Source organism: Vanellus vanellus (genome assembly GCF_965231255.1).
Source record: "Vanellus vanellus genome assembly, chromosome: 27".
Lineage (NCBI taxonomy): Eukaryota > Metazoa > Chordata > Aves > Charadriiformes > Charadriidae > Vanellus > Vanellus vanellus.
In genome coordinates, this window is record NC_138932.1 from 2967467 (window position 1) to 2994809 (window position 27343).

General features: G+C 62.0%; 1 protein-coding gene across 1 annotated transcript; it reads left to right on the forward strand.

The window, feature by feature from the left end:
* Window positions 1–1658: 1658 nt before the first annotated feature.
* LMNA (lamin A/C) lies at window positions 1659–26716 on the forward strand (the record flags this gene model as incomplete). Its single annotated transcript, XM_082496114.1, has 12 exons — window positions 1659–2111; window positions 21223–21379; window positions 21535–21660; window positions 21770–21940; window positions 22038–22163; window positions 22529–22749; window positions 22839–23043; window positions 23158–23265; window positions 23465–23584; window positions 23688–23786; window positions 25844–26095; window positions 26684–26716. Exons 1-12 carry the CDS (start codon window positions 1759–1761, stop codon window positions 26714–26716), a joined length of 1971 nt encoding a protein of 656 aa, XP_082352240.1. The 5' UTR covers window positions 1659–1758.
* Between the last annotated feature and the right edge of the window lie 627 nt (window positions 26717–27343).

The window sequence follows — 27343 nt, forward strand, 5'->3', positions numbered from 1 at the left end:
GCGTGTGTGTGTTGCTCCAGTTGCTGTGTGAGTCATTCCCAGCCTGCCCGGGGCTTTGCTGCACTTCATTTAGCTGGAAAGCGAATCCGGCCCCATGGCGGGACGCGCAGGGCCGGCCGTGGCGCGGGAAGCGGTATTTTGGTCGTACCATCGGCCCTACGTCCGGTCAACCCCGCACCCCCTCCTCCGCCGGGGGCGGCTGGGGCAGGCGGCGATTTGGGGTGGGCATCGCCCCTCGGGCTGTCCCCGGTGTCCCCAAGCGTGGGGCGCAGCTCCCGTTCCACCTTTCCCCGCTGCAGAGCCCAATTTTGCGAGCGGGAGCTGCCAAAGGGAGGGGGGATGGAGTCGTCGTCCGTCTGTCCCCGTCCCCCCCCCCCGTGACCACCACCCACCCGGGTCCTGGCTCAGCCCCTCTTTTTTGGGGTGCAAAGAGGCTGTTTCTGCGCCCCCCTTGCCCTTCCCAGTTCCCCCTCTCCCATCCAAGAGGGATTGGCTTTGTAGTGCAAAGTACGGGGGGGGGGGGGGGGGGGGACAAATTCTGAGGGGGGGACGAAGTCTCGGGGGGGACACCCCCCCCTCTGCCGCGGTAGCGCCGGGAGGTGCCAGGAAGAGTGTGGAAGTCACGAGCTGCCAAGTCTCGGCAGCGCTTCGAGGAAGGCAGGGCACCCTGCTTCCAAACTGGTCAGCAACTGGGAGGACTGGGAATCACCAGCGGTGGGAACTGGGGGTACTGGAAGAACGGCTGAGCACTGGCGGGGGACTGGGAAGGGTTGGCGCTGGGAAGTGGGAGAATGGGAAACAGCTGGTGCGGGAAACCGGGACGGGGGAAACTGGACTCAACTGGTGCTCAGAACTGGGGGAGTTACGGATTGAGCACAGCTGGCACGGGAAACTGGGAAAAAGGGTAAAATTGGGGAGAGTTGGTACTAGGGAGAGCGAGGAAATGGGGATGGCCAGTGCTGAGAGAACTGGGCAAAGCTAGTGCTGGGGAAACTGGGAGAACTGGGCAAAGCTAGTGTTGGGGAAACTGGGAGAACTGGGCAAAGCTAGTGCTGGGGAAACTGGGGGGTGGGGTGGGGGTGTGTGTGGGGGGGTTGTTCTCTGGTGCCCCAGGGCTCCACGTCTGTGATGTCTCGGGGTGCTGCGGTGCGTTGGGTGGCCTGGGGCTCTGCGTTTGGTCCCCGGAGCCCGAAGTTCGGGGTGCTCCGGGGCCCCCCCAGCACCCTGCTGAGATGTCACCCGCCCTGTCCTGCGGGGCAGCGATGTCCTGGGGGTGCCCAGCCCGGGGGTCCCGGGGGTTGCCTGGCTGCACCCCACTGCTGCAGCCCCTCTCGGGGCGCGCTTCGCCCTTGCCAAGTGTCATCCCCCCCCCCCCCCCCGCCCCCCCCCCCACTTCCCAGGGCTGAAAGCCAGCCTCAGCTCGGGGAATCGCAGCAGAAAATTGGGGGGGACGGTGTGTTTGCAAGGGGGTCACCCTGGGCTGCGCACCCCGGAGCCACCCTTGGGCCCCTTTTCCCAGGGATGCTTTTCCAGCCTTTCCCAGGCGATGGCCTCGACTGATGCCAGTGGGTTGTCTCCACCCAGGTTTCGGATAACTCCACCCGCCGCCTCCTCGCAGCTCCTCCTCCCAGTGCACAGCCCAGCTGGGATATAAGCAAGTCACTCAGACAACCAGGAGCAGCCGAGACAGCTGGGTGGGTGGCGTGGGACGCCGAGCTGTGACCTGTGCCGTGTCCTTCGCTTCGACGCACGGACCCCATGGCGACGCCTTCGCAGAAGAGGAGCACCCGTAGCGGGGCTTCGGGGACCACCCCCTTGTCCCCCACCCGCATCACTCGCTTGCAGGAGAAGGAGGACCTGCAGGAGCTCAATGACCGCTTGGCCGTCTACATCGACAAGGTGCGCTCGCTGGAGCTGGAGAACGCCGGCTTGCGGCTCCGCATCACCGAATCGGAGGAGGTGGTGAGCCGCGAGGTCTCCGGCATCAAGGCCGCCTACGAGTCGGAGCTGGCGGATGCCCGCAAGACCTTGGATTCGGTGGCCAAGGAGAGAGCTCGGCTGCAGCTGGAGCTCAGCAAAGTCCGGGAGGAGCACAAGGAGCTGAAAGCCCGGTGAGTGACCCGGAGCCGGAGGGCGGCGGGGGGGGTGGGGGACGGACCGTGGCGGGACGGTGACTGTCATCACCCTTGGCAGGGAGCCGGGATGGAGGAAGGAGCGACCTGGAGGAGGCAGGGAGAGGGGAAACCCGTGACCCGGCTGGGGCAGGAGTGTCCGTGGTGGGGACCGAGAGGGGAGCGAAGCTCTCCCGGCATTCCTGCTCTCCCTCCAAGCGCCATCTTTGGCCGGGATGCCCTTGGAAGGCGGGGTGGGAGCTGAGGGGGGGGGGGGGAATCTGGGAGCAGAGCTGTGAAAACTCAAGGCTGGGACTGAGCGAATGTGACACCCCCGCCCCCCCCCCGCTGCCGGGGAGGGTCCGCGCGCCGTGGGGCTGGCGGCCCCTCCGCCTTCGTCATGCTGGAGCTCTTCCCAAACGGCTCCGGCGCAGACCGGGAAGCGGTGCCAGCCAGCTGGCTCTGTCCTGCCCACAGATCTCGCCTGCTCGTCCTATTTTCCTCTGCTGTCTTTGGCACCCGTTAAAGAACCTGCTCGGGTTTTGTTTGCCTTAACCCTCCCTGCGCCGAGCGATTCCCGCTCGGCGGCGTCCCCCGCTTCGGGGACAGCCATGCGTCCCCCTTCCCATGGGCTGCCTCGGGGTGATGTGCTCCAGGGTTGCTTTGAGCCTTCAAACCCCTTCCCATCGGGTTTCTCTCTTTCCCACCTCGTTGCCGCCTCCCTGCCGCTGTCGGGCGCCTCCTCGGGACGGCGGCAAGATGCCCAGCGCAGGTGCCCTGAGGGATGCGGGTCCCAGCACGGGGCTCCCCGGGCCACTGTCACGCCGTTGGCCGTGGGCCACCAGCCCACGCGGCGTTGGGACCCGCAGCCCTGTCGCGCTCAGCTCCCGGCGGTCCCGCTCCACGGAAGGAGCGAGCGGGTCCCTTTCCGTCATCAGTTTGGGCTCGGGGCAGGATCCGGGCTGGGCGGTGGCGGGACAACCCCTTCTTCCTCCATTTGAGCTTTTTGCCTCTTATTCTGGACGCCCGGTTTGGAGTCTGTACCAAACGGGGCTAAAATTAACGTCCTCAGAAGATGCCGTAAATACTCTATCTAGCGGGAAGGCAGTGAATACGCAGCCTTTTACAGCTGTCTTTGAAAGCCGTGCGGTGTTTTATATTTAGCTTTCCATTTCCCGTGCGCTGCTGCGGCTCTGCCCCGAGATAAGGCGGCTTTGCCGGTCCCGCTCGCCGCATCCCCGGGAACTGGCGAGAGAAGAGGCGCTGTGAGCTGCCCGAAGGCTTTTCTGCTGCCTTATGCAAACCCAGAACTATCTTGGCCGCGATCTTTCGAGGGCTGGAGGGGGGGTGGGGGGGTGGATGAAAAAAAAAAAAAAAAAAAAAGAAAATAATAAACCCCTTAAGCTTTTTCCTGCGCTCCTGGAGCGTGCTGTGCTCGTTCGGCAGATTTCCCCCTCCCCCCCCCTCCTCCCAAAAAAAGCGCTTCGGCTCGAGGGGATTCCCAAAGAGCAGCTCTCGGTTTGAGGGTGGGTTTCGGTGGGGTTTCGGATGGCTGTTTTTGGAGGACGGGCGGTGAGCGCGGTTTCTGAAGGAGAGAGGTGTTCCAATGCGGTGAGTCGTCTCTGAGTCACGGTTTGCGAGATGGAAAAGCGGCTCTGCCGGGGGAAGCCGGTGCTGTTCGTTCCCGCCTCTTGGCGTGTCCCCGCTTCCTCGGGCGGCGGTGGCGGGGCCGCTTTCCAACCCCCAAAATCCTCGCGAAGGGGCTGCGGCTCCTCTCGTCTCCCTGGGGACCCTCTCGATGTGGCGGCGGAGTTGCTCAGAGAGGGGCTGCCCAGCCGCGACGTCGCTCCGAGGGGTGGGTTTGGCCGCAGTGCCCCAAATCTTTCGGGAATGGGGGAATAGGACAGCCGTGAGCTTGACCCTGCAGATGGGTCGGAGCCGTTGATGGGGTCGGGAAGGACCTGTGCGCCGCTCTCACGGCGGGACAGGGGATGCGGGCAGGGAGGTACCGATGGCTGCCCCATCCCTGGAGGGGTTCAAGGCCGGGTTGGACGGGGCTGGGGGCAACCTGGGCTGGGGGGAGGTGGCCCTGCCCAGGGCAGGGGGGTGGCACTGAGTGGTCTTCAAGGTCCTTTCCAAGCCAAACCCTTCCATGATTCTCTCATCCTGCCGGCTCTGCCTGCCCACCCGAGCCCCTCGTCCCGGGCAGCTCCGACCTGGCTGCAGCGCCGCTTTTCTTGGCTAATAAATAACTCGGCAGCTCCCCTCGCTCTGCCCGTCGGCCCCGGGGGAAGCGCTGGGTATATCTCCCGCGGGGCAGGCGGCTCTGGGGCCGCCTTATCGGCACCCGCAGCATCGCCGCTGCCCGCCGCCGGGGTTGTCTCGCCTGCGCAGAAGGGAGGGTTGGGGGTGTCGGGACACGGCGTGCCTGGTTGCGGGCACGGTGCCCGGCGCCGGGCCCCCTTCGAGAGGGAGAGGAGGTAGGTGCCCCATCTGGGGTGCGGGGTGAGGTTGGGGGGAGAGGGTGCGCAAAGTATAGAGGGGTCTCACCGGCTGCTGACGCGCTGGCGCGAGAGCTGCCGGGGTGGAGGAGGGTCTGGGGGAGAGCTGGGTCCAGCGGTGCAGGCAGCTGCTGGCTCTGTGCCTCCTGCCACCCCTCTCCTCTCTGCCTGGCCGCTCTTCCCATCCAACCGGACCCTTCCCGCCGTCCCTTCGGCTGCTCTCGGCGCCAGTCCAGGAGGGGTTTCCCAAAGCAGCCACCCCGGCCCTTTGCACCGGGGGACCCTCGTCCCTGCGTAACCTGGCGCTGGCTGCGCCCCCGGACGAGGGACCGCTGCCTGGCCCCATGCCACGCGTGTCCCCCAGCCCCGTGCGGCCGCTGGTTGCGCCGGAGCCGCGTTTGAGGCGAAGCAGAGGGTGCGGTGAGGGCGGCCGGTGACTCAGGGGCGCTGGCAGCTCCCGGCATCGTCCCCTCCCGGAGCGTGGGGAGAGCTAGGACCAGCCCAAAATGTCCCCGTCCCGGGTGTCCCCCGAGCTGCGGGTCCCCAAGGAGGGAGGGCGCAGGCTGCAGCATGGCACACCGGGGCTGCTGCCGAGAGATGCTCCGCACCCCGGTCCTGCCCATCGCCCCCTTCTCTCCTGACCGGTGGGGTGAAAGCGGGAGCCGTACCGAGGACTCGCCTCACCCCAGATCCCGGAGGCGGAGGCGTTTGTCAGGGTGAGCCCCAATTTGGGCGCGTGGAGGTGTATGGATACGGCCCTCCGGGAACCTCCATCCCCGAGCGAGGACCACCTCTCGTGGGGGTCCCCGGTGCCCCGCTCCCGCCGGCAAGCGGTGGCTGTGGTGCTGCGGCCACCGGCTCCCTCCTGCGAAACAGGAACCGAGCCCTCGTTAGCAGCGGGGCTGATGAGCGATGGCTTCCTGAATTGCAGCCCCTAACCCGATTAAGCCGGTGCTTTGGCAGCGCCTCTTCCTCCCCGGGTCTAAATCTCATCTCTGGCCCTAATGAGGAAAAATGTCCTGTTTTCCAAAGGCGGTTGGTTGCGGGAAGCGGCGGTGGGGGTGGGAGCTCGTGCAAGGGCAGAGCGAAGGCGGCGGCGGCGGGGGAATGGGGTGAACCCCACAGCACCTTCCCCATCCCAGGTTGTGTTTTGTCCCAGTGGGATGACTTTCCAGGAAGGAACAGGTAAATGGGAGTCGGTTACCGGAGAGATGGGGGGGCGGGGGGGAAAAAGAGAAAAAAAAAAAAAAAAAGGTAAAAATTAAATAAATAAAAATAAAGCCTCCCTGCCCGCCGCGGGGCTGGGTGCTGCCTCCGCGCCGTCTTTAGCAGCAACGTGCTTGCGCTGGAACATTTTGCGTGGGGGAGAAACCTCAGGCTCCTGGGCTGGTTTCCCCCCCCCGCCCCCCCCTCCTCTGTCTCGTAGAGAAGGAACACTTTGGCTCGGAGGAGGCTTTGCCCTTTCGCAGCAAACAAAGAACAGCTTGTGTTCCGGGTGATGCTCTGGGGGGGGGGGGGGGGGCAGGAGACACGGGGCCGGCGCTGGTCTGGGACCCCCCCCATGCCCCTCGAGGACCCACATCGCCCCCGATTTTCCAGTGCTCCGCACAGATTTATTTTCCCCTGACATCCACTCCCGGCAGCTCGGGGTGGCCCATTGCTTCGAGGTTGAGGTTTTCCTTCCCAATTTCTGCACGGGGGGGTGGGGGGGTGGTATTTCTTGTCTGTGCACATATCCAGCCTTCCCCCCCCCCCCCTTTTTCCCAGCTCCCCCAGCAGGATGATCTCAGGCGGAGGGAAAGGCTCTGCTCTCATCGCTGGCTGAATTTACCGGCGTCTTCCAGACGCTCCTCTTACCCCCTCGCTGTGCGGTGCCTTCCCGGGGGATGACGGGAACGAGAGCAAATCCCATTGCCTCAATCATTTATTCCTATTACGGCAGGGTCCACCCTGGCAAATTAAGGACCTTAACCTCAGAGGTGGGGAGGGAGGGGGGGGGGCTTAAAGAGAAGCGATGGCAAAGGGAAAGGGGGCTGGTTCTGGTGCGGGAAGGCATCCCTCCCCCGTACAGCGCCTACCGCAGCGCGTCCCAGCCTGCCCTGGCCCCGCTTGCTGCCACAAGTGGTTTTTTTTTTCCAGCCTCGCGTGCGTCACTTCGGGTTGTCTGAATCCCATTAACACTTAAATTGGGAACCCGGCAGAAGGGAGAGCCGTACGTTCCCGGCGCGGTGCTCGGCAGAGGCATGCGAAGAGGGCGGCGTGGCCGGGGTGGGGCACGCCGAGCTGCTGCCAGATCCTTATTTTGCTAAATTCGTGCCCTTTGGGAGCAGCCGTTTCCTTTCCCCGCTGCTGGCAGCCGGGCTAGGAGGAAGCCACCGCAGCTTTTTCCCCTAGCCAAAATTAGGAGTTCCCCGGGGGGAAGCCTCAAGCCCGCTGGGTTGGGGATGGGCTGCCCCGGGGCAGAGCTGGCAATCGCTTCCCGCCGTCCTGCCTTACCCGTCTCCCGCGTCCCGCTCTCTTTGCGAGGCCCTTTGCTGGCCGCGTTCCCCGGCGGCCGAGGTTGGTGCCACGTGAAACCCGTCTCTGTCCGCAGCTGTCCGTCGGTCACCCGCAGCCCCTCACCGGGGCGTCAGGGCTGCGTGCCCACCTGCTTCCGCAGCCTTCATCTCCCTGCCCCGGGGGCTGAATAGCCCCAGTGTGAAGCTGAACAACTGTAGGGGGATGGCGCCATCGCCCCCCCACACAGCCGGCGACGGCGGCTGCAACCCCGTGCAGAGACCCCTGCGCCGCAGCCGGGCTCTTGGCTGTCTGGAGAACCCCCGTTTCGGTGGAGAACCCCCGTTTCGGTATGCGAAGGGTGTTGCGACGTGTCTGTGAGCCCCAACGGTGCGACGTGGGGCCGTGGCTGTTAAGGAGAGCCAAAAGGAGTGGAAGTTGGTTAACGAAGTGCATTGAACCGAGCCCGCAGAGGTGCCGCAAAACCCAACGGGGGTGAGGACACCTCTATTCCTGCGCGACGCTGAGTCAGCATCGCCCATTGCCGATCGTAAACCGATTTCCTCTCTCCACGGTGAAGGTGAAGGCGCCTGTGGCTGGCGTTATCCTCCAATCCGTAGCCAGCCGTGATGCTTTATTGCCCCTTTCCCGGCTTTAGAGCCAGGATGTGCGATAGCAAGAGGGACAAAGTTCCCCTGAGCGTGCGCGCTGCGTGCCCCGCTGCCTGTACTTTACCCAGCTTAATTACGGGATTGCACCATCGCAGGCGTTGGCGCTCGCAAAGAGGTGATGGAGCCAGGGTTAGGCGTGAACAGCGCCTCTTCTGAAGCTTCCCAATTTTTGCAGTGGGGCCTCCAGCGGCCCAGAAACACCTCTGTAGGAGGTCTCTCAACCCTCTTGGCCAAAAGCCACCTCCGGCCAATTGCTCCGGCTCCTGCTTTCAGCCGCCGCGTCCTCCGGCCGTCCGGCTGGCTGCCCCCAGCCCTGGCCGAGCTAATCTTGGCGTCTCCCTGCCCCGGCACCTCCGTAGTGTCGGGGGTTTATTTAACAACAGTTTAGGGACCCCTTTTCTCCGTTAAAGCCCCAGCTCTGAGTCTGAGTGAGTCCTCCCCCCCCAAAAAAAAAGAATCCCAAGCTCTTGATGTGGATGTGTGACGTGTGGGCTTCAAAGCGGTGGGAGCCCGAAGGAGACTTGGCCATAGCGCTCGTGGGCGCCCAGCTGTATACCAGCACTGGAGGCGGCCAGTTGCCCCATTGCAGCTCCCAGTCCCCACTGGGAAGAGCCACTTGTCCCTCTCTCCTCGCAATGCGGTGGCCGAGCAGAGCTCTGGGCTCACCGGTGGCGTTGGGGAGCGCTCTGGATCCAGCGCTGGCAGAGCCCTTGCAGCCCAGTGGCAAAGCAGGACATGAATGGTGGCAATAAAACCTCCGTGCCGCTCTCCACGGAGTTTTTAAACACCCGTCCCCGGCTCCGTGGGGACGGGGAGGGAGGATGCAGCGGGGCAGGAGAAGGAGGATCGGAGACGGGCACCGGGGCGCGAGCAGGGAGATGAGTCACGCGTGTCTTCGGGCTGCAGCGGGGTGCGGCCATGCATCGCCGCGGCTTCGGCCCCCGCCGCTCCGGTGGTCACGCTCGCCTGCCCCTTCCTTCCTGGCGTGACGGGTGCTGGCGGATAACCCGCTCCCCGGCAGCATCTGTGGGGCACGAGGATGCCCTCCCCGCAGGGCACCGCGCCGCCCTCGCTCCCCCGTTCCTCTCCCCAACGGCCAGAGGAGAAATTAGGGAGAGTTTTGCAAAGCGGAGCCTTCGCGCCGTGGGCTGTAGGGGGGAGAGCAAGAGTGCTGGGGAGGGCAGATTCGCTCCTCGGCGTCGTGCTTGGGCAGGGCTGGGTTGTACCCGGAGCCCCCGTTCGCAGGGCAGAGGGGCAAAACTGCGGCACGTGCGTCCCAGCTGGCGAGCGGCGCTGCTTTTTTGCCTTGGCTCTGTCGCCCCAGTGCAAAAAGCCACCGGTCGGGGGCTTGTGGGCATGGGGGGGCTGAGGAGGAGCGAGGTGATGGAGCCCCCAACAGAAGAAGGACATGGAGCTGGTGGAGCGGGGCCAGAGGAGACCCCGGAGGTGCTGGGAGGGCTGGAGCCCCTCTGCTGGGAGGACAGGCTGGGAGAGGTGGGGGGGTCAGCCTGGAGAAGAGAAGGCTCCGCGGAGACCTCCGAGCCCCTTCCAGTGCCTAAAGGGGCTCCAGGAGAGCTGGGGGGGACTCTGGGTCAGGGAGGGGAGCCGTGGGACGAGGGGGAACGGTTTGACACTGACAGAGGGGAGAGTGAGATGAGATATTGGGAAGAAATTGTTGGCTGTGGGGGCGGTGAGCCCCTGGCGCAGGGTGCCCCGAGAAGCTGTGGCTGCCCCATCCCTGGAGGGGTTCAAGGCCGGGTTGGACGGGGCTGGGAGCACCCTGGGCTGGGGGGAGGTGGCCCTGCCCGGGGCAGGGGGTGGCACTGGGTGGTCTTTACGATCCCTTCCAACCCAAACCAGTCTATGATTCTATGAAGCCTCTTGCCCCGATTGCAACTGGGGCTAAATTGCACTTTCTAGGGATGCCACGTCTGCAGTCCTCGCTGGTGAGGAAGTGGTTCTTTCCTGCACACAACGCCGAGCAGGTCTGGGCAGGGTGAGCGGGCAGAGGTGTGTCGGAGCATCTGCCGCCATGGCTACATATGGCGGAGCACAGCAAATCGCCGGCACTCATCTTCGCCACCGCTTCTCCCTGCGCCGTGCTGCATTTTCCCAATGGCATCGCATTCCGGGCCATACCGGCAGCCATCCTGACGGAGGTGGTGACTCACACCGCTGGCCGAAGCGGGCAAATAAGGCGGCTCCGGCACAACCCGCACCGGCCTCGCCGCCGCTGCGTGCAAACAGACCTTGTGGCAATGTAAACACTTTGCCTGACTTTATCTGCGCTCTCGCAGCCGGGATAGCAAACACTTTTGTTCCCAGGAGGATGGGTGGCAGCTGGATCCAACAGTCCCCTGCTTTGTTTCTTAAGCAAATTTTGCTGGCCAGAAGCTTTGTGCACCCGGATTTATGGAAAATCATAGAACCATAGACTGGTTTGGGTTGGGAGGGACCGTAAAGACCATCTCATTCCACCCCCTGCCCCGGGCAGGGCCACCTCCCCCCAGCCCAGGTTGCTCCCAGCCCCGTCCAACCCGGCCTTGAACCCCTCCAGGGATGGGGCAGCCACAGCTTCTCGGGGCACCCTGCGCCAGGGGCTCACCGCCCCCACAGCCAACAATTTCTTCCCAATATCTCATCTCACTCTCCCCTCTCTCAGTGTCAAACCGTTCCCCCTCGTCCCACGGCTCCCCTCCCTGACCCAGAGTCCCTCCCCAGCTCTCCTGGAGCCCCTTTAGGCACTGGAAGGGGTTTGGAGGTTTCCCTGGAGCCTTCTCTTCTCCAGGCTGACCCCCCCACCTCTCCCAGCCTGTCCTCCCAGCAGAGGGGCTCCAGCCCTCCCAGCAGCTCCGGGGCCTCCTCTGGCCCCGCTCCACCAGCTCCATGTCTCTCCTGCGCTGAGGCCCCCGAGCTGGAGGCAGCACTGTAGGGGGGTCTCCCCAGAGCAGAGCAGAGCGCAGCAGAGGGGCATGATCCCCCCCTGGCCCTGCTGGCCACGCTGCGGGGGATGCAGCCCGGGGTGCCGGGGGCTCGCTGGGCTCCAGCGCACGGTGCCGGCTCGTGGTGAGCTTCTCAGTGAGGTGAGCTGCTGGTGCTGGAGAGAAAAAAGGAGAATTTGAGCTTGTTCCCTGTTTTCCCTCCCTTGGGTCCTCTCCGGCTCGTCCCATCTCACCCAGGGCCCCGTTCCCGGCTGTGGGTCGGTGCGATGCCGCGGGCACTGGCCGTGATGCAGCGATGCCCTCAGGAGCAGAGGAACCTCCTCCGTGCTTTCCATCGCCCAGCTTGGGACCTGCAAAATTTTGCATTCGGAGCCGCCGTCGGCCGCCCCGTGTGTGCGGAGGGAAAGGAGGCGACCGCCGCGTTTGCATGGGGGTCACGCGTTTCCTTTGCTCCCGGGGCCGGGATTTGCATCCCTGGTCCGCATCGCCAGCTGCCAGGTCCCAGCGAAACACGAGCTTACGGCTGTTCCCCCCCTCCCCCCCTCATCCCAACACTCCCAATCCCAAAGAGGTGATTAATACGTGTGACTCAGCTCCCTGTTTTTAACTACATCTGTAAGGCTTCTCCCCCTTTTCTCCCCCCTCCCGGCCGTGCCAAATCCCCCAGGGAAATACGGGGAACCTGCACTTTGTCTTCAGCCTTTAACGTGTTTTATAGGCTTTGCACTTCTCATTCATCAAGAGAAGGATATGTTATGTTCTGGAGGTGCAACGGGAGGAGTCGTTTTAGGTGAAAAGAAAAAAAAAAAAATTACATACAAAACTTTCCCATTAAATCTTAAGGCAGTTGTTGCGAAAAGTGGGATTTGTCTGTGTCAAGACTGAGCAAAATTGGCTTAAAATTCATTCAGTCCAAAATATAATTGTTGCGTGCCTATTTGTCCATTATATTAAAGATACGAAACTGCACTCGTCACCACCGTGAATGTTCCCAGTGTTGCAACAAACACTTTGGATTTCCTTGTTCTCTCCTCTTCCCAAAGACAGGGAAGGCACAGTGCAGGCTTAAGCTTTAAACGGGCTTTTTATATTATATACAACGCTACAAATTGTTAGTGAATTCTGACTTGGAAAAACTCGCTCTCTTCTTGTGCCTTTTCTACTGAAACCTCCTGTCCTCAGAAGGTGGAAAGTGAGCAACGTGGAAGGTGTATTCACGGATTTGAGCTCTGTCTAAAAAAAAAAAAACGTTCTTTCCAGCGCAATTCCAGTCTTTTTTTTTTTTTTTTGAGAGAGAGAGTTCCTTTTTCCTGATGAAGGACATTATTGCTCTAATCTATATTTAAGATGGTTTAAGTCCAGGCCGTCGAGTGTCGTTGAGATAAGGCTGGCATGTTCATAATAGATGGGTTTGGGTCCTGCCGAGCTTGGGCTGGCGAGTAGGGATCGATCCGTGTTTGACCGTGGCTTTCCGAGCAGTTGAGATGTTCAGGTTTTTAAAGTCTTTGGGGTTTTTGTTTTTTTTTTATTTTTTTATTTTTTCAATGGAAAACGCAGTTTTTGCAAGCGAGGAAGCAGCCCTCCCTCTGAAAACCCCAGGATCAGCCAATTCCCTTGGGACCTGCACGGACAAAAACATCGGCCGGGTGTTTTCCTGTGCGCCGGTGCAGCCAAATTGCCGAGCTCTGGGGACAAACCTGGGGCTGGACCAGTTTCACCGAATCAAGTTTTGACTGGTGGCGCTTTGCCTGTAATCCCAGCCTGGAGGCTTTGGTCTCTGCTTGTTCCAGGTATCCCAGGTTGGGTGTTTTGTTTTTTTTTTTTTTGGTGGCGAAGGGAATCCGTAGGGAAATTCTGCCCTCGGTTTGCTCGCTCGTCCTCGAGGCTCGGCCGCGAGCGGTGCCGGGCTCTGCGCGCTCCCGGCATCGGTGGCTTCCAGCAGCCAAGGACCGCTTGCTCCTTCCCTGCCCTTTGCGTGTCTCCTGTGGCTTGCTGCACCCTGGAAAAGTTAAAGGCAGCTGTGAAAGGGGGGTTCAGAGGCAGAACAGGGGGTTCAGAGGCAGAAAAGGGGAGTTCAGGGGCATCAAGGGGGTTTCAGGGGCATCAAGGGGTGTTAAGGGGCATCAAGGGGGGTTCAGAGGCAGCAAAGGGGGTTTAAGGGGCATCAAGAGGGGTTAAGGGGCATCAAGGCGGGGGGATAAGGGGCATCAAGGGGGGTTCAGAGGCAGCAAAGGGGGTTCAGGGGCATCAAGGGGGGTTCAGGGGCATCAAGGGGGGTTCAGAGGCAACAAAGGGGATTTAAGGGGCATCAAGAGGGGTTCAAGGGCAGCAAAGGGGGGGTCAGGGGCATCAAGAGGGTTTAAGGGGCATCAAGGGGGGTTCAGAGGCATCAAAGGGGGTTCAGAGGCAGAAAAGGGGGTTTCAGGGGCAGCAAAGGGGGTTTAAGGGGCATCAAGGGGGTTTCAGGGGCATCAAGGGGGGTTAAGGGGCATCAAGGTGGGGGGTCAGGGGCATCAAGGGGGGTTCAGAGGCAGAGGGCACCAGCAGACCCGGTGGGAAGCTGTTCTGCCTGCTCCAGGCTGGGGCAGGCGTCTGCGGAGAATAAATCCTGCCCCTCGTCTCTGCAAACCCACCCCTTTCTGCCTGGTGCCAACCTCACCCGGGGCCCCCAAAAGCGCAGCGCGGGCAATGGAAAACCAAATCCCGTCCGTTCCCCCATCGACTCCCACGTGAGAGGCGGCAAACCCCCCCTTTTCCAGCTATAAAAGCCCACCGGTCATACCATCCGCCCTTCTAAACCACGGAGCCCTCCCGTTACTAGGGGGGACTCAGCCCAAACACCAACGTCACTTGGTGATTTGGGATTTCCATTTCGAGCCGCCGGCGAAGGCTGGGATGAGTCACCAGCGCTGGCGTGACAACCCCGACCGGGGGAGCGAGTGATACCGGGGCTCCCCAGCCAGCACGGGGTGCGGGAGGCTTTTTTAATACACTATTCGTTCTCTGAAACGGTGTTTTTTAAATAGGGGATGGGGGGGAGGGAGGGGGGGGGGGGGGGGAAGCCCATCGGTCCGCGCCGTGGTCACGTGTACGCGTTCGTTGCGGTGCGGATGGAGCCTAATTGCTTTGCCCCCATCGTTAGCGGCGAGGCTGCCCCCGCGTGCGCGTTTTGGGGGGGGGGGGAGGGGGGGGGGGTTTGCTCTGGTGTACCCAACGAAAGGAGAAAAGCTCCTAAAGGTTCTCCGGGGAGTATTTGTAGCTGATTTCGGGGAGGTATCAGCCGTAATCGGGTTCAGGAGCGCCGTTGTACGCACCCGCAGCTCCCGGAGAGGTTCCTGGTGATGGGGTTGGTGGAAGCACCGGGAATGCCTGAGAGTTTTGGGAACCCCAGACTGAAGGATCCATCTGCGCCCCTGCGAAATGCTCTTTTCTGGTTCCCAATGGTTTTGGTTCATTTTTAGGATGCACAAAAGGCCAGATCCCAATTCCAAGAAGCGGTTGGGGAAGGGGGGTGGGGGTGGGGGGGGGGAAGTCCAGCTCTTAGGTGATGCCAACGAGCTGTTCGCTTTCCGCTGGGGCTGCCCGGAGCTGAGCAAACCCCTCAGCCCCGGGGATCAGCGTGGCAGGAGCGTACGGCATGGCCGGTACCAGCCCTGGCACCGGGAAGGGGCTTTGGCACAGCCGACGCCGGAGGGTGGGGGCTCTTCCCGTGCATCCTGGAGCACAGCCAGCGCTGGCATCCCTTGGCTGCCGTTTGGCCGGGGTTTTGGTGCCGAACAGGATACCGGCCCCGTGCAGATGTTGTCCTCGCTATACATCGCGCTGGCTGTTTACAGCTCCCCTGCTAGGAGACCAGCCTGTGTTTATCCTGGTGATTTGGCAAAGGCACAGCGGCACGGATGAGTCAGGAGCTGGGAGAAGCTGCTTTGCCACATTCCCATTGCCCCACCGACGTGGTTTTCCCAAGACCGCCTTTCCTCACGCCGTCCCTGCTGCTTGCCCTGGGGGGCCCTGGTCCCTGGGATGGGGGAGAGACCCCTGGGATGGGGGAATGATCCCTGGGATGGGGAATGATCCCTGGGATGGGGAGAGACCCCTGGGATGGGGAATGATCCCTGGGATGGGGAATGATCCCTGGGATGGGGGAATGATCCCTGGGATGGGGAATGATCCCTGGGATGGGGAGAGACCCCTGGGATGGGGAATGATCCCTGGGATGGGGAATGATCCCTGGGATGGGGGAATGATCCCTGGGATGGGAGAACAGTACCTGGAATAGGGGGAGCGATCCCTGGGATGGGGGAATGATCCCTGGGATGGGGAAATGATTCCTGCGATGGGGGAAATGATTCCTGCAATGGGGGAGCGATCCCTGGGATAGCGGGAGAGATCCCTGTGATGGGGGAATGATCCCTGGGATAGGGGCAACGGTCCCTGGGATGGGAGAGCGATCCCTGGGATGGGGGAGTGATCCCTGGGATGGGAAAATATCCGCTGGGACAGGGGCAATGATACCTGAGATCAGGGAATGATCCCTGGGATAGGGGCAATGATACCTGGGATGGAGGAGTGATCCCTGGGATGGAGGAGTGATCCCTGGGATGGGAAAATGACCTCTGGGACAGGGGAATGATCCCTGGTATGGGGAAACGATCCTTGGGACAGGGGCAATGGTCCCTGGGATGGGAGAACAGTACCTGGAATAGGGGGAGCGATCCCTGGGATGGGGGAATGAACCCTGGGATGCGGGAGCAATCCCTGGGATGAGAAAACGCTCCCTGGGATGGGGGAGTGATCCCTGGGTTAGGGGCAATGGTCCCTGGGATGGGAAAACAATACCTGGAATAGGGGGAGCGATCCCTGGGATGCGGGAGCGCTCCCTGGGATGGGGGAGCGCTCCCTGGGACCGATCCCTGGCGCTGGAGGCAGCGCCGCGCGGAGCAGCAAGCCCAAGGTGGGGGCAGAGCAGGTTTCCCGGGCCCTCCCAGCAATCACAGCCATCACAAACCCCCGCGGTGCCTCCCTTGCCTCAGTTTCCCCGGCTGCAAAGGTGTCGCAAGGCCGTTTCTGGGGTAGCTTTTCCCCAGCCCGGTGGCAGGGTTGCAGGGGAGCAGGCTGGCGCGTCCCCTGGCTCCCCGGCAGCAAGCGGGGGAAGAAACCCCCCCGGGGGTTTGCAGCCGTGTAAAAAGATTTATAGATGGGGCATGAGCCTGCGAGCTCCCCTGAGCCCGCACCTTGTCTGGGGTGGGGCGGCTGCGATTCGGAGGCCGGGAAGGAGGGAAACGCCTAATTCTCCCACTGCCTCCATCCCACTCGTGCTTCAGAACCGGCCGGTGGGGTGAAACCAAAGGGTGGTTCCTAAAATGCGTCTCATGGGCTTTGGCTTCTCGGAGAGGGTGAGCATCCTTCCGCCCGAAGTCGCTCGCCTCCCGTCGGCTCCGACGGCTTTTCCAAAGGGAGAGCCCGGATCTGCCAGGTTTTTGGGTCGGGGTTTGGGGGCAGAGCGAAGGGGAGCGATGGCGGATCCCAGGTGCTGCTCCCTCCACGGGGCTGACCCTCATCCTTCCGTAGGGACCGGCCGCCCCGAGCGTCTTCAGCCCTGGCCCTTTTCGAGGCCACGGCGGCAGCTTTGCAGGCTCGTGTCTGTGTCTGTGTGCCGAGTACAGTCAGAGCAGGTCCAACTTTCCATTAACATTTGGATTTTTCTGGCAGCTCAGCTGCAATTTTCTTTTTTTTTTTTTTTTTTCTTCCTCCTTCCTGCTTTTAAAAGCTAAAAATAAAACGTCTTGAGGCCCCTTTTCCCTCCATCTTTTCTCTCGAGACATTTGTTTCTTGAGGATTTGGTGCTTCTGTTGTGTTTTCTCCTCTTGGCTTCGACAAATGCTTGTTTTTACACCCCACTCTCCCAGCGCAGGGGATCAAATCCTGCGGGACGCTGAGCCCACGTCCCCTTGGCCTCACCCCGCAGGGTGGATCTCTGCTTCCCTTTTGGCTGGCGGAGGATTTGGGATCTTTTAGGCTCTAGCAGGCAGGACGGGGAGAGCAGTGAAACCCTCCGGGGAGGAGGAGGAGGAGGAGGAGGAGGAAGAGGAGGAGGAGGAGGAGGAGGAGGAGGAGGAGGAGGAAGGTCCCCGTTCGTCCCCTTGCCGAGAGAAGCGGGAGCGACGCAGCTGCCATCAAAGTTTTTTTATTTTTAGCCCAGCGCCAGCTGGAGCCCGGGAGGCTGCGGGGGAAATAAAAGCAGGACCCAACGGGAGGAGAGGGGAAAATCCAAAGCCTGGCTGGGCTGGAAGGGGGATCACAAGAGTTTCCGTGGACCGGTGGTGGGCACAGGGGGTCCCGGGGCGGGAGAGCGCTGGCGTTCCTGCCGACGTCTCGCCTGCGGAGTCAGGGCTGCGTTTTGAAGGAAGGTGGAGGGAGATGCTCGGGTCCCGGAGAGCCGCGTCGCGCGGATTCGCCGGAGGAAAGGAAAGGACAGGGCAGGGATTCGGCTCACCCTTCTCCCTCCTGCGAAACTGCTGCCAAACTCAGCCCGGCCCGTGAGCGCCGAGCTCCCGGCTCTGCTCCTCCCCGGCGCAACCCAGGGCTGAGCACCGGAGGCTTTTAAGGAAAGAGGGATTTGCCCTCGATTCTTCTGGCATTTACCACGGGGCTTTCTAAAGGGTCACTGCGTTTTGCCCTGAGCCCCCGGATCCCTCCGGTCCCTGGAGAGGACGAATCTGTCACCACTGCGAGGACAACACGGGTAACCACCTAGTCTCAGCGTTTTCCCTTCCGTATTTCACTAATAAATGGTACCGGTGTCCCCCAACGAGGCGTCAGAGGCTTCAGGATGCGCCCGGCGCTGCACGTGCCACCAGCCCCGTCCCAAAGAGTGACCCCCGGCTCTACCCCAGTCTCTGCAGCCGCCACGGCCAGCAAAGAGCTACAGAAGCCAAACGCTGAGGGCAAGCTCTTCCCCGAGCTCAGCGGTGGTTAACTCCATCAAGGACAGCAGGATTAAACCCTGCCGGCAGTGCCGGGGTGGCCACGGCGGCTGCGAGGGCGAGCCGCTGCCAGATGGGGAAAACTCAGCCTCGAACGTTGCTCGCAACAAGCCAAGGAGGCTCCGGATCCGCTCCCAGATGGCATTTTTGTCCTATGAGTCACTGGCACGAAAGGAAGGGGGGGGGGAACCCGCCGGGCGGCGTGGCGCGGCGCTGGGGCTCCGGCGAGCGGGACGGCGGTTCCCCGCAAAAGGGGGGGGGGGGGGGGTTCCTGGAGTATGGCGGGGCCTCGCGCCACGTGAACATCTCGGAACCACTTCTCCGCGCCGGCTCAGGTCGGAAAGCAGAAAGAAATGCCGGAAAATCTGCTGTCGGCCAAGCAAGGAGCTTGCCGAATACGGGCCACCCTGGGGACACCGGTCCTTGCTGGTCCCCGGGTCCCCGCGGGAAGGAGGAAAGGGGTGAAACCGCCTCCTCAGCATCTCGCTGCCGCCGTTGCCCCATCCCGCCCCGCCGCCGAATCCTGCCGTTGGGACAAGCTGAGCGCCATCTGCGCCGCCGGCCCCTCCCTGGTATTTCTTCCCCATGATCTAATGGCGCGGGCGCGCTCTCACCGCCCCAGGAATGTGCACCGTGCGCCGGCAGGCGGCCAGTGTTCGCCCACGGTCGAGGGGGCACCACGGCCGGCGTCGGGTGCCGGGGCACATCCTCCCTCCTCAACCAGTCCCTACACCCGATTTCGAGGGAGGTGGGGTGACAATCTCCGTCGCGAGCCGACGGCGCAAGCCACCCCGGCGCTGATGGCCGCTGGGTGCCGCGGAAAGAGCACCGGGACTTTTCTTTTTATAGGGCCTCCCAAAATAACCTCAGGTTGCGTTTTGGGGGTTTAGTCGGATCAAGTTCCCCCCCGGGCACGGAGCGATGTGCCGCAGGTCGGCCGCCTGCGAGAAATGGCCTTGACCTGCTGTCGGAGTGGGGGGGGGGGGCGGAACGGAGGCAGGGGATGGCGTGGGGGCTCCGGGGTTGCACGGCAGTGCTGGACGCCGGGGCACCCATCTGTCCGTCCGTCCGTGGTCCTGTGCTGGGAGGCTGAGCCCGGCCCCGGGGATGCGGCGTCGCTGCTCTGCACCCAGCAAGCGCCAGCGGAGCTCGTGGTGAGGCGCATCCGCAACCGGGGCAGCCCCCACCTCATCGCCCGGTGCCTCCGTGCGGGCAGGGAACGGCAGAAGCCCCCCAGCACCGGCGAGTTGTCGCAGGATTGTGTCTTGGTTGGGCAACTCCAGCCACCGGGACGGCTTCTGCACCCTCCAGCACCCTTGCTCCTCCCCACTGCGCATCCCTGCGCTGCGCCGCGCCACGCTGTGCAGCATGGCGCCGCGCCGTATCACGCCACGTGGCACTGTGCCGTGCCACGCCACACCGTGCCGCACCACGTCACACCACACCACGCTGTGCCATGCCATGCCACGCTGCGCCGTGCCACGCCACGCCACGTCACAGCATGCCCCGCTGCGCCGTGCCACGCCATGCTCTGCCACTCCACATCGTGCTGCAACGTGGCACCACGCTGCGCCGTGCCACACCACACCGTGCCACACCACGCTGTGTCATGGCACACCACACTGTGCTACGCCACGCTGCACCGTGTCACACCACAGCACGCTATGCCACGCCGTGCTGTGCCATGCCACGCCACACTGCCACACCACACCGTGCCATGCCACGCCACACTCCACCACACCATGCTGTGCCATGCCATGCCACACCATGTCACACCACACCACGCTGTGCCATGCCACGGCACTCCATGTCACACCACACCACACTGTGCCATGCCGCACCATGTCACACCACACCACGCTGTGCCATGCCGCACCATGTCACACCACACCACGCTGTGCCATGCCGCACCATGTCACACCATGCCACACCACGCTGCGCCATGCCATGACACACGTCACACCACACCGTGCTGTGCCACGACACACCATGTCACACCACACCACACTGTACCATGCCACACCATGTCACACCACACCACACCACGCTGTGCCATGCCACAACACACCATGTCACACCACACCACACTGTGCCACGACACACCATGTCACACCACACCACACCACGCTGTGCCATGCCACGACACGCCATGTCACACCACACCACACTGTGCCATGCCACGACATGCCATGTCACACCACACCATGCCATGCCATGCCACACCATGTCACACCACGCCACACTCTTCCATGCCACACCACACTGTGCCATGCCACGACACGCCATGTCACACCACGCCACACTCTGCCACGCCACACCACGCTGTGCCATGCCACGACACACCATGTCACACCACACCACACTGTGCCACGACACACCATGTCACACCACACCACACCACGCTGTGCCATGCCATGACACACGTCACACCACACCGTGCTGTGCCATGCCACACCATGTCACACCACGCCACACTCTTCCACGCCACACCACGCTGTGCCATGCCACGACACACCATATCATACCACACCACACTGTGCCATGCTACACCATGTCACACCACACCACACCACGCTGTGCCATGCCACGACACGCCATGTCACACCACACCACACTCTGCCACGCCACACCACGCTGTGCCATGCCACGACACACCATGTCACACCACACCACACTGTGCCACGACACACCATGTCACACCACACCACACCGTGCCATGCCACACCATGTAACACCACGCCACACTCTGCCACGCCACACCACGCTGTGCCACGACACACCATGTCACACCACACCACACTGTGCCATGACACACCATGTCACACCAGACCATGCCGTGCCATGCCACACCATGTCATACCACACCACACTGTGCCACGACACACCATGTCACACCACACCACACTGTGCCATGACACACCATGTCACACCAGACCATGCCGTGCCATGCCACACCATGTCATACCACACCACACTGTGCCACGACACACCATGTCACACCACACCACACTGTGCCATGCTACACCATGTCACACCACACCACACCACGCTGTGCCATGCCACGACACACCATGTCACACCACACCACACCGTGCCATGCCACGACACACCATGTCACACCACGCCACACTCTGCCACACCACACCAGGCTGTGCCATGCCACGCCGCACCGCACTGTGCCGGTCCGCACTGACCTCTAGTGGGTGCAGCCGTGCCGGGGGTGCGCTCGTTGCACCCGGGCATCACAGCCCCTGGACACCTCCTTCCTGCTCACCCAGTTTTTCCCAGCCCTTTCTGCTTCCCAGTATCCAAACTGGTGCCAGACACGCCGGGTGGCCGGGAGGTGCCGGTCCCTTAGGCGGGTGGGTGTCAGGTGCAATCCCGTCCACTCTTTCGGGGGTGATCAGAGGGGTGCGGACGTGCCGCTGGCTGTGCCCGGGGTGGGGGTGCGGGGTGCAACGCGTGGGTGCTCCCCCGCCGTGCCACTAACCCATGTGCCACCCGGTGCGTTGCAGGAATGCCAAGAAGGAAGGGGACCTGTTGACCGCCCAGGCGCGCCTCAAGGACGTGGAGGCTCTGCTGAACTCCAAGGAGGCCGCGCTCTCCACCGCCCTGGGCGAGAAGAGGAACCTGGAGTCAGAAGTACGGGACCTGAGGGCGCAGGTGGCCAAGGTGAGCAGTCCCTGTCCCCAACTGCCCCACGGACCCCCCAGCTCCCCTCTGTGCCAGGGGCACGTCTGGGTGGTGGGTCCCTGGCCAACGCCGGGTGCTGTGCCCGGACAGTCCTCAGGAGCCCGTCGTGATGGTCCTTTCTCAATTCCCCGCAGCTGGAAAGCGCCTTGAGCGAAGCCAAGAAGCAGCTGCAGGATGAGATGCTGCGCCGCGTGGACGCCGAGAACCGGCTGCAGACGCTGAAGGAAGAGCTCGAATTCCAGAAGAACATTTACAGCGAGGTGAGGCGTGACGTGCCGCTGCGGTGCCGGGTTCGCTTGGTTTATTGTGTCCCCGTCCCCAAGCCGATCCCGCTCCGAGGTGACACCGTGTCCCCTGACTTGTCCCCAGGAGCTGCGGGAGACCAAGCGCCGCCACGAGACTCGGCTGGTGGAGATCGACAACGGGCGGCAGCGGGAGTTTGAGAGCAAGCTCTCCGAAGCCTTGCAGGAGCTGCGGAACCAGCACGAAGCCCAGATCAGGCTCTACAAGGAGGAACTGGAGAAGACCTACGGGGCGAAGGTGAGCAGCACCCACCCATCCTCTTCCCACCCTGCCCTGCCGAATGCCGGTGGGCAGAGGGTGCTGGGGGTGCTAACCCACCCGTCCTGTCCTCCAGCTGGAGAATGCCAAGCAGTCGGCTGAGAGGAACAGCAACATGGTGGGCGCTGCCCACGAGGAGCTGCAGCAAACCCGCATCCGCATCGACAACCTCTCCTCTGAAGTCAGCCAGCTGCAGAAGCAGGTGAGTCTGGGGGACGTCCCAGGACGAGGGGGAATGGCTTCAAACTGGAAGAGGGGACATTGAGATGAGATATTGGGAAGAAATTGTTGGCTGTGGGGGCGGTGAGCCCCTGGCGCAGGGTGCCCCGAGAAGCTGTGGCTGCCCCATCCCTGGAGGGGTTCAAGGCCGGGTTGGACGGGGCTGGGAGCAACCTGGGCTGGGGGGAGGGGGCCCTGCCCAGGGCAGGGGGTGGAATGAGATGATCTTCAAGGTCCCTTCCAACCCAAACCCTTCTGTGATTCTATGACGTCTTACCCCTGAGGATGGTCCCCTCCTGGGGATGGCCCCAGGTGGAGCAGCCACCCACACCTTCCCTCTCCACACAGTTGGCCGCCAAGGAGGCGAAGCTGCACGATTTGGAGGATATTCTGGCCAGGGAACGCGAGACCAACCGGCGCCTGCTCTCCGACAAGGAGCGGGAGATGGCCGAGATGCGGGCACGCATGCAGCAGCAGCTGGATGAGTACCAGGAGCTGCTGGACATCAAGCTGGCTCTGGACATGGAGATCAACGCCTACCGCAAGCTGCTGGAGGGCGAGGAGGAGCGGTGAGCACGGGGCGCTGCACCCGGTGGGCTATGCGGGTCCCAGCCCTCCTGTCCTCACTGATTCCATCTCACCTTCTCCCCCTGCCCAGGCTGAGGCTGTCCCCCAGCCCGTCCTCCCACAAAGGTGCATCCCGTAGCCACATGTCCACCCCGGGCTCCTCCAAGAAGAGGAAGCTGGAGGACAGCGAGAGTCGGACCAGCTTCTCCCACCACGCCAGGACAAGCGGCCGCGTCGGCGTGGAGGAGGTGGACTTGGAGGGCAGATTCGTCCGTCTCAGGAACAAGACCAACGAGGTGCGTTTGACTTTCGGGGAGGATCCCGGGGGTTTCACCCATGGGCAGAAGGTGAACCAAGACAAGCTGGGGAGGAACTGGGGGATCTCAGGGTTGCTGCTCTCTCTCTCGCAGGACCAGGCGATGGGGAACTGGCAGATCAAGCGGCAGAATGGAGACGATCCCCCCATCACCTACCGCTTCCCTCCAAAGTTCACCCTGAAGGCTGGCCAGGTGGTCACGGTGAGTCTCTGCCCGGTGAAGGAGCCCAAACCCAACGGGGCAGTTGGGGACGTGGAGCGGTCGGAGCCAGGGCACGGGCTCCTCGGCACGTGGCTTTGTTTTTGGGGGAGGGGGGGGACGACGACAGCCCCACATTCCCCGGGGTCTGAGCTCTGCAGACCTGAGACATCACACTCTTTTTTTGTGCTTTTCTCCCTAGATCTGGGCTTCGGGGGCTGGGGCGACCCATAGCCCCCCCAGCAACGTGGTGTGGAAAGCCCAGAGCAGTTGGGGCTCCGGGGACAGCCTGCGCACTGCCCTCATCAACTCCAACGGGGAGGTGAGAGCCCGACGGCGGCGCCGGCTCAGGGCACGGGGGGGGTTGGGCAGACATCGAATTCCAACACACACCCCCCCCCAAATTCCTTTGCTGTCCCCCGCAGGAGGTGGCCATGCGGAAACTGGTCCGCACCGTGATCATCAACGATGACAATGAGGATGAGGACAACGATGACACTAAGACCCACTACCTCCATTACCGCGTGAGTAGGGTGCTGGAGAAGGCGCTGGTGCCAGGGGGTCTGTCGCAGGGATGGGGAGGGGAGGGGGGGGTCAGGTCCGGTCCCAGTCAGGGTGGGAGGCAGCTCAGCATCACACAGGATCGGGCCTCGCGGGAGATGGCAGTTGGGAGGCTGCTGTGGAAACAACCACACGGGAGAAGCCAAGAGACCTCTGGCACCTGGAGAAGATGATTGCTTGCCAAAAAAAGCTCTAGAGGCCTTGGTGGAAAGTCATCTCCAACCCTGAGCATCCTTGACCTGCCGCCAAAAGGGCTGGAGGAGCCGGGAGGGAGGCTGAGCTGGTACCTCGCAGCGCTTGGAGGTGGAGGGCAGGATGGTGGGAAGTTGATGGATGACACTTCTCCGCGGCAGCTGCTCCATCCTCTCCGCTTCACGAGGGCGCTGGAACAAATCCAGAGGTGACTTTGTCCTTCCTCTCGGCCCGTCGCTCCCCTCGCGGAGCTGAAATATGCCCCAGGAAGAGCGGTGGGCAGAGAGTAGGCAGCAGGCAGAGAGCAGGCAGAAGGCAGAGAGTAGGCAGCAGGCAGAGAGTCGGCAGCGTGCCCGGAGCAGAGATGCAGCCGCTTTCCCCCGTATCAAAGAAAACATCCCTGGCTGCGGCCCAGGAGCCCCCACCAGTCCGTCCCGCGGGGAGAGGTCTGTCTCGCACACAAGATGCCCGCAGGAATCCTGCACGGAGCGACGCCGTCACCGCCACCGCTGTGCCTCAACGCTGACGAAAAAATCTGCCGAATGCCGCTCCCCCCGGGGCTCCGGGTGACAGGAGCGGGATGGGGCATCCGTCATCCGCTTTCCTTGGAGGTTCCTTCTGGATCTGAAGAGCCGTGCCAAGACGGATATCGATTATCTCTGGGTGGAGGAGCCAGTGCTGCCCATTCGTCTGAGGGCTGAATCCTTCCCAAGAGCGAATTTCCCATTGGAGAGCAGTCAGCTTGCGCTCTCCCAGGCAGCGAGGAAGAGGATGCTCTTAGATACGCAGAAGAGAAGCGCGGTTAAAAGGTCTCTTGTGTCCTTAGAGCCCGGGGTGCGAGGACAGAGAGCAGCCCTGAGGAGAAGGACTTGGGGGTGTTGGTTGATGAGAAGCTCACCACGAGCCGGCACCGTGCGCTGGAGCCCAGCGAGCCCCCAGCACCCCGGGCTGCATCCCCCGCAGCGTGGCCAGCAGGGCCAGGGGGGGTTGTGCCCCTCTGCTGCGCTCTGCTCTGCTCTGGGGAGACCCCCCCGCAGTGCTGCCTCCAGCTCGGGGGCCTCAGCACAGGAGAGACATGGAGCTGGTGGAGCGGGGCCAGAGGGGGCCCCGGAGGTGCTGGGAGGGCTGGAGCCCCTCTGCTGGGAGCGGTGGGGGGGTCAGCCTGGAGAAGAGGAGGCTCCGCGGAGACCTCAGAGCCCCTTCCAGTGCCTAAAGGGGCTCCGGGAGAGCTGGGGGGGGACTCTGGGTCAGGGAGGGGAGCGATGGGATGAGGGGGAACGGTTTGACACTGACAGAGGGGAGATTGAGATGAGATATTGGGAAGAAATTGTTGGCTGTGGGGGCGCTGAGCCCCTGGCGCAGGGTGCCCCGAGAAGCTGTAGCTGCTCCATCCCTGGAGGGGTTCAAGGCCGGGTTGGACGGGGCTGGGGGCAACCTGGGCTGGGGGGAGGTGGCCCTGCCCAGGGCAGGGGGTGGCACTGGATGGTCTTTAAGGTCCCTTCTAACCCAAACCATTTTATGGTTCTATGATTCTGTGACAGAGCAGCAGGGCCAGTTTACCCGTCTGTAGTGTGCCAGCCCCAACAATTTGGGATTATTATTATTATTATTATTACTATTGTTATTATCATTATTATTATTCTTAAACCACGTGATGGAGAGGGTGGGGGGAGCACAGACCCTCTTTGAAGACTGACTCAAAGAGCCCTCCTGGGTCACACTGCTGCTGCCGTGGTCCTCAGTGCGGGATGCTCAGAGCAGGGGATGCCCGGGCGGTCGCTCAAGGTTGTTTTGTCTGTGTGTCATATCCCCCTCCTCACATCTATAGGAGAGCTGCGGTGGCTCTGGGGATTCCGGTGAATACAACCTCCGCTCACGCACGGTGGTCTGTGGCACGTGCGGTCAGCCGGCCGACAAACCGGGCAGCCAAAACACCGGTGTCAACACCATGTCCTCGGGCTCCACTTCCAGCGTGACCATCACCCGCAGCTACCGCAGCACTGGTGACTCCAGCATCGGCCTTGGGGACACCCTGATGTCCAGGAACTACCTCCTGGGGAACTCCAGCCCCCGTAGGCAGGTCAGCGCCGTTCCCAGACGCCGGGTCCAGGTTGTCCCTGTCCTGCTGGGTCTTCACCCTGTCTCTGCGGGAGCCTCCCTCGACAAGGCGGGGGTCCCTTCCCCTCCTTCCTCTTCCTCCTCTCTGCTTTTCCTCTTGTCCCGGGCACCTTCGGGCTTGAAGAAGCCCCTCTGTAAGGGGAGCGTGGAGCCTGGGAGGGGTTGGAAAAGGAGGTGGCCATAGCATCCCCCCACCCCATCCCACGCTCGGCCCCCTCGGCAGCACCCGGAGCATCCCCTCAACCTCCGCCGCTCTCCTCCCACCGCTGCCAGGCGTTATTCGTGCTGGGAACGGGAATATTTCAGCGCTTGAATATTAATATCCCCAATATTAGTCAATACGGTTACCCTAATTCTCAAATTTCTGACTTCAGTGCTATAAATCCCCCAGCCGGGGGGTATCTGTTATACCCCCAGGGCACACGCGGTCCGGGCACTGCGGGCATCCAGAGGGTCCCGCGCGGGCACCGCTGCCTCCTTCGCAGCCAGAGCAGATGGGTAGTAACGCTGGCTTATTTTTAATGTTCTTCTTTTTCTTTCTTCCTCCCAGGCTCAGGCTGTCCAAAACTGCAGCATCATGTAACTCCGTGGCACCATTCCTGTGTTTCCTGGCCGTCTCGAGCTAGTATTTTCCCAAAGCAAAAGAAATTTTTTTTTTTTTTTTTTCCTTTAAAAAAAATGATACCAAAAACCATGATTGGGGTTTTTTTGTTTTCTATAGCAGGAGTTTTATATATATATATATATATATATTAAAAATGCTAAAAGATGCTTTGATTTTTTTTTTTTTTTGTAAAGAAAAAAATCTATTTCTATAAAAAAAAAACAAACAAAAAAAAGCTTTTTCAGCTTCAAAATTTTTTTAAAACTTCAGCCAAAGACAGCGAGGAGTTGTGTTTACCAAACAGCCGTGCAGGAAGAGATTGTAGTTTAAGAGCTCTTTAGATTGTACCTTTTTTTTTTTTTATTATTTTATTTTTTTTGCCAAAGCTTTTTATATAGGACCGGGAGAAGCCAAGCCGTCCCCATCAGAGCTGCGGGCTCCTGCCTGTGTCGGGCATTGCGCCGTGGCAGGAGCGGATCCGCCGAGGTGCTGGGGCAGAGGCTGAGCTGAGAAGCGCCGACGCTGTTGCAGACCACCTTGACCGCGCCGGCGGTTGCCGGCGCGAGCAGAGCACAGCACCTTTACAACCCTGATTTGGTTTGGGTT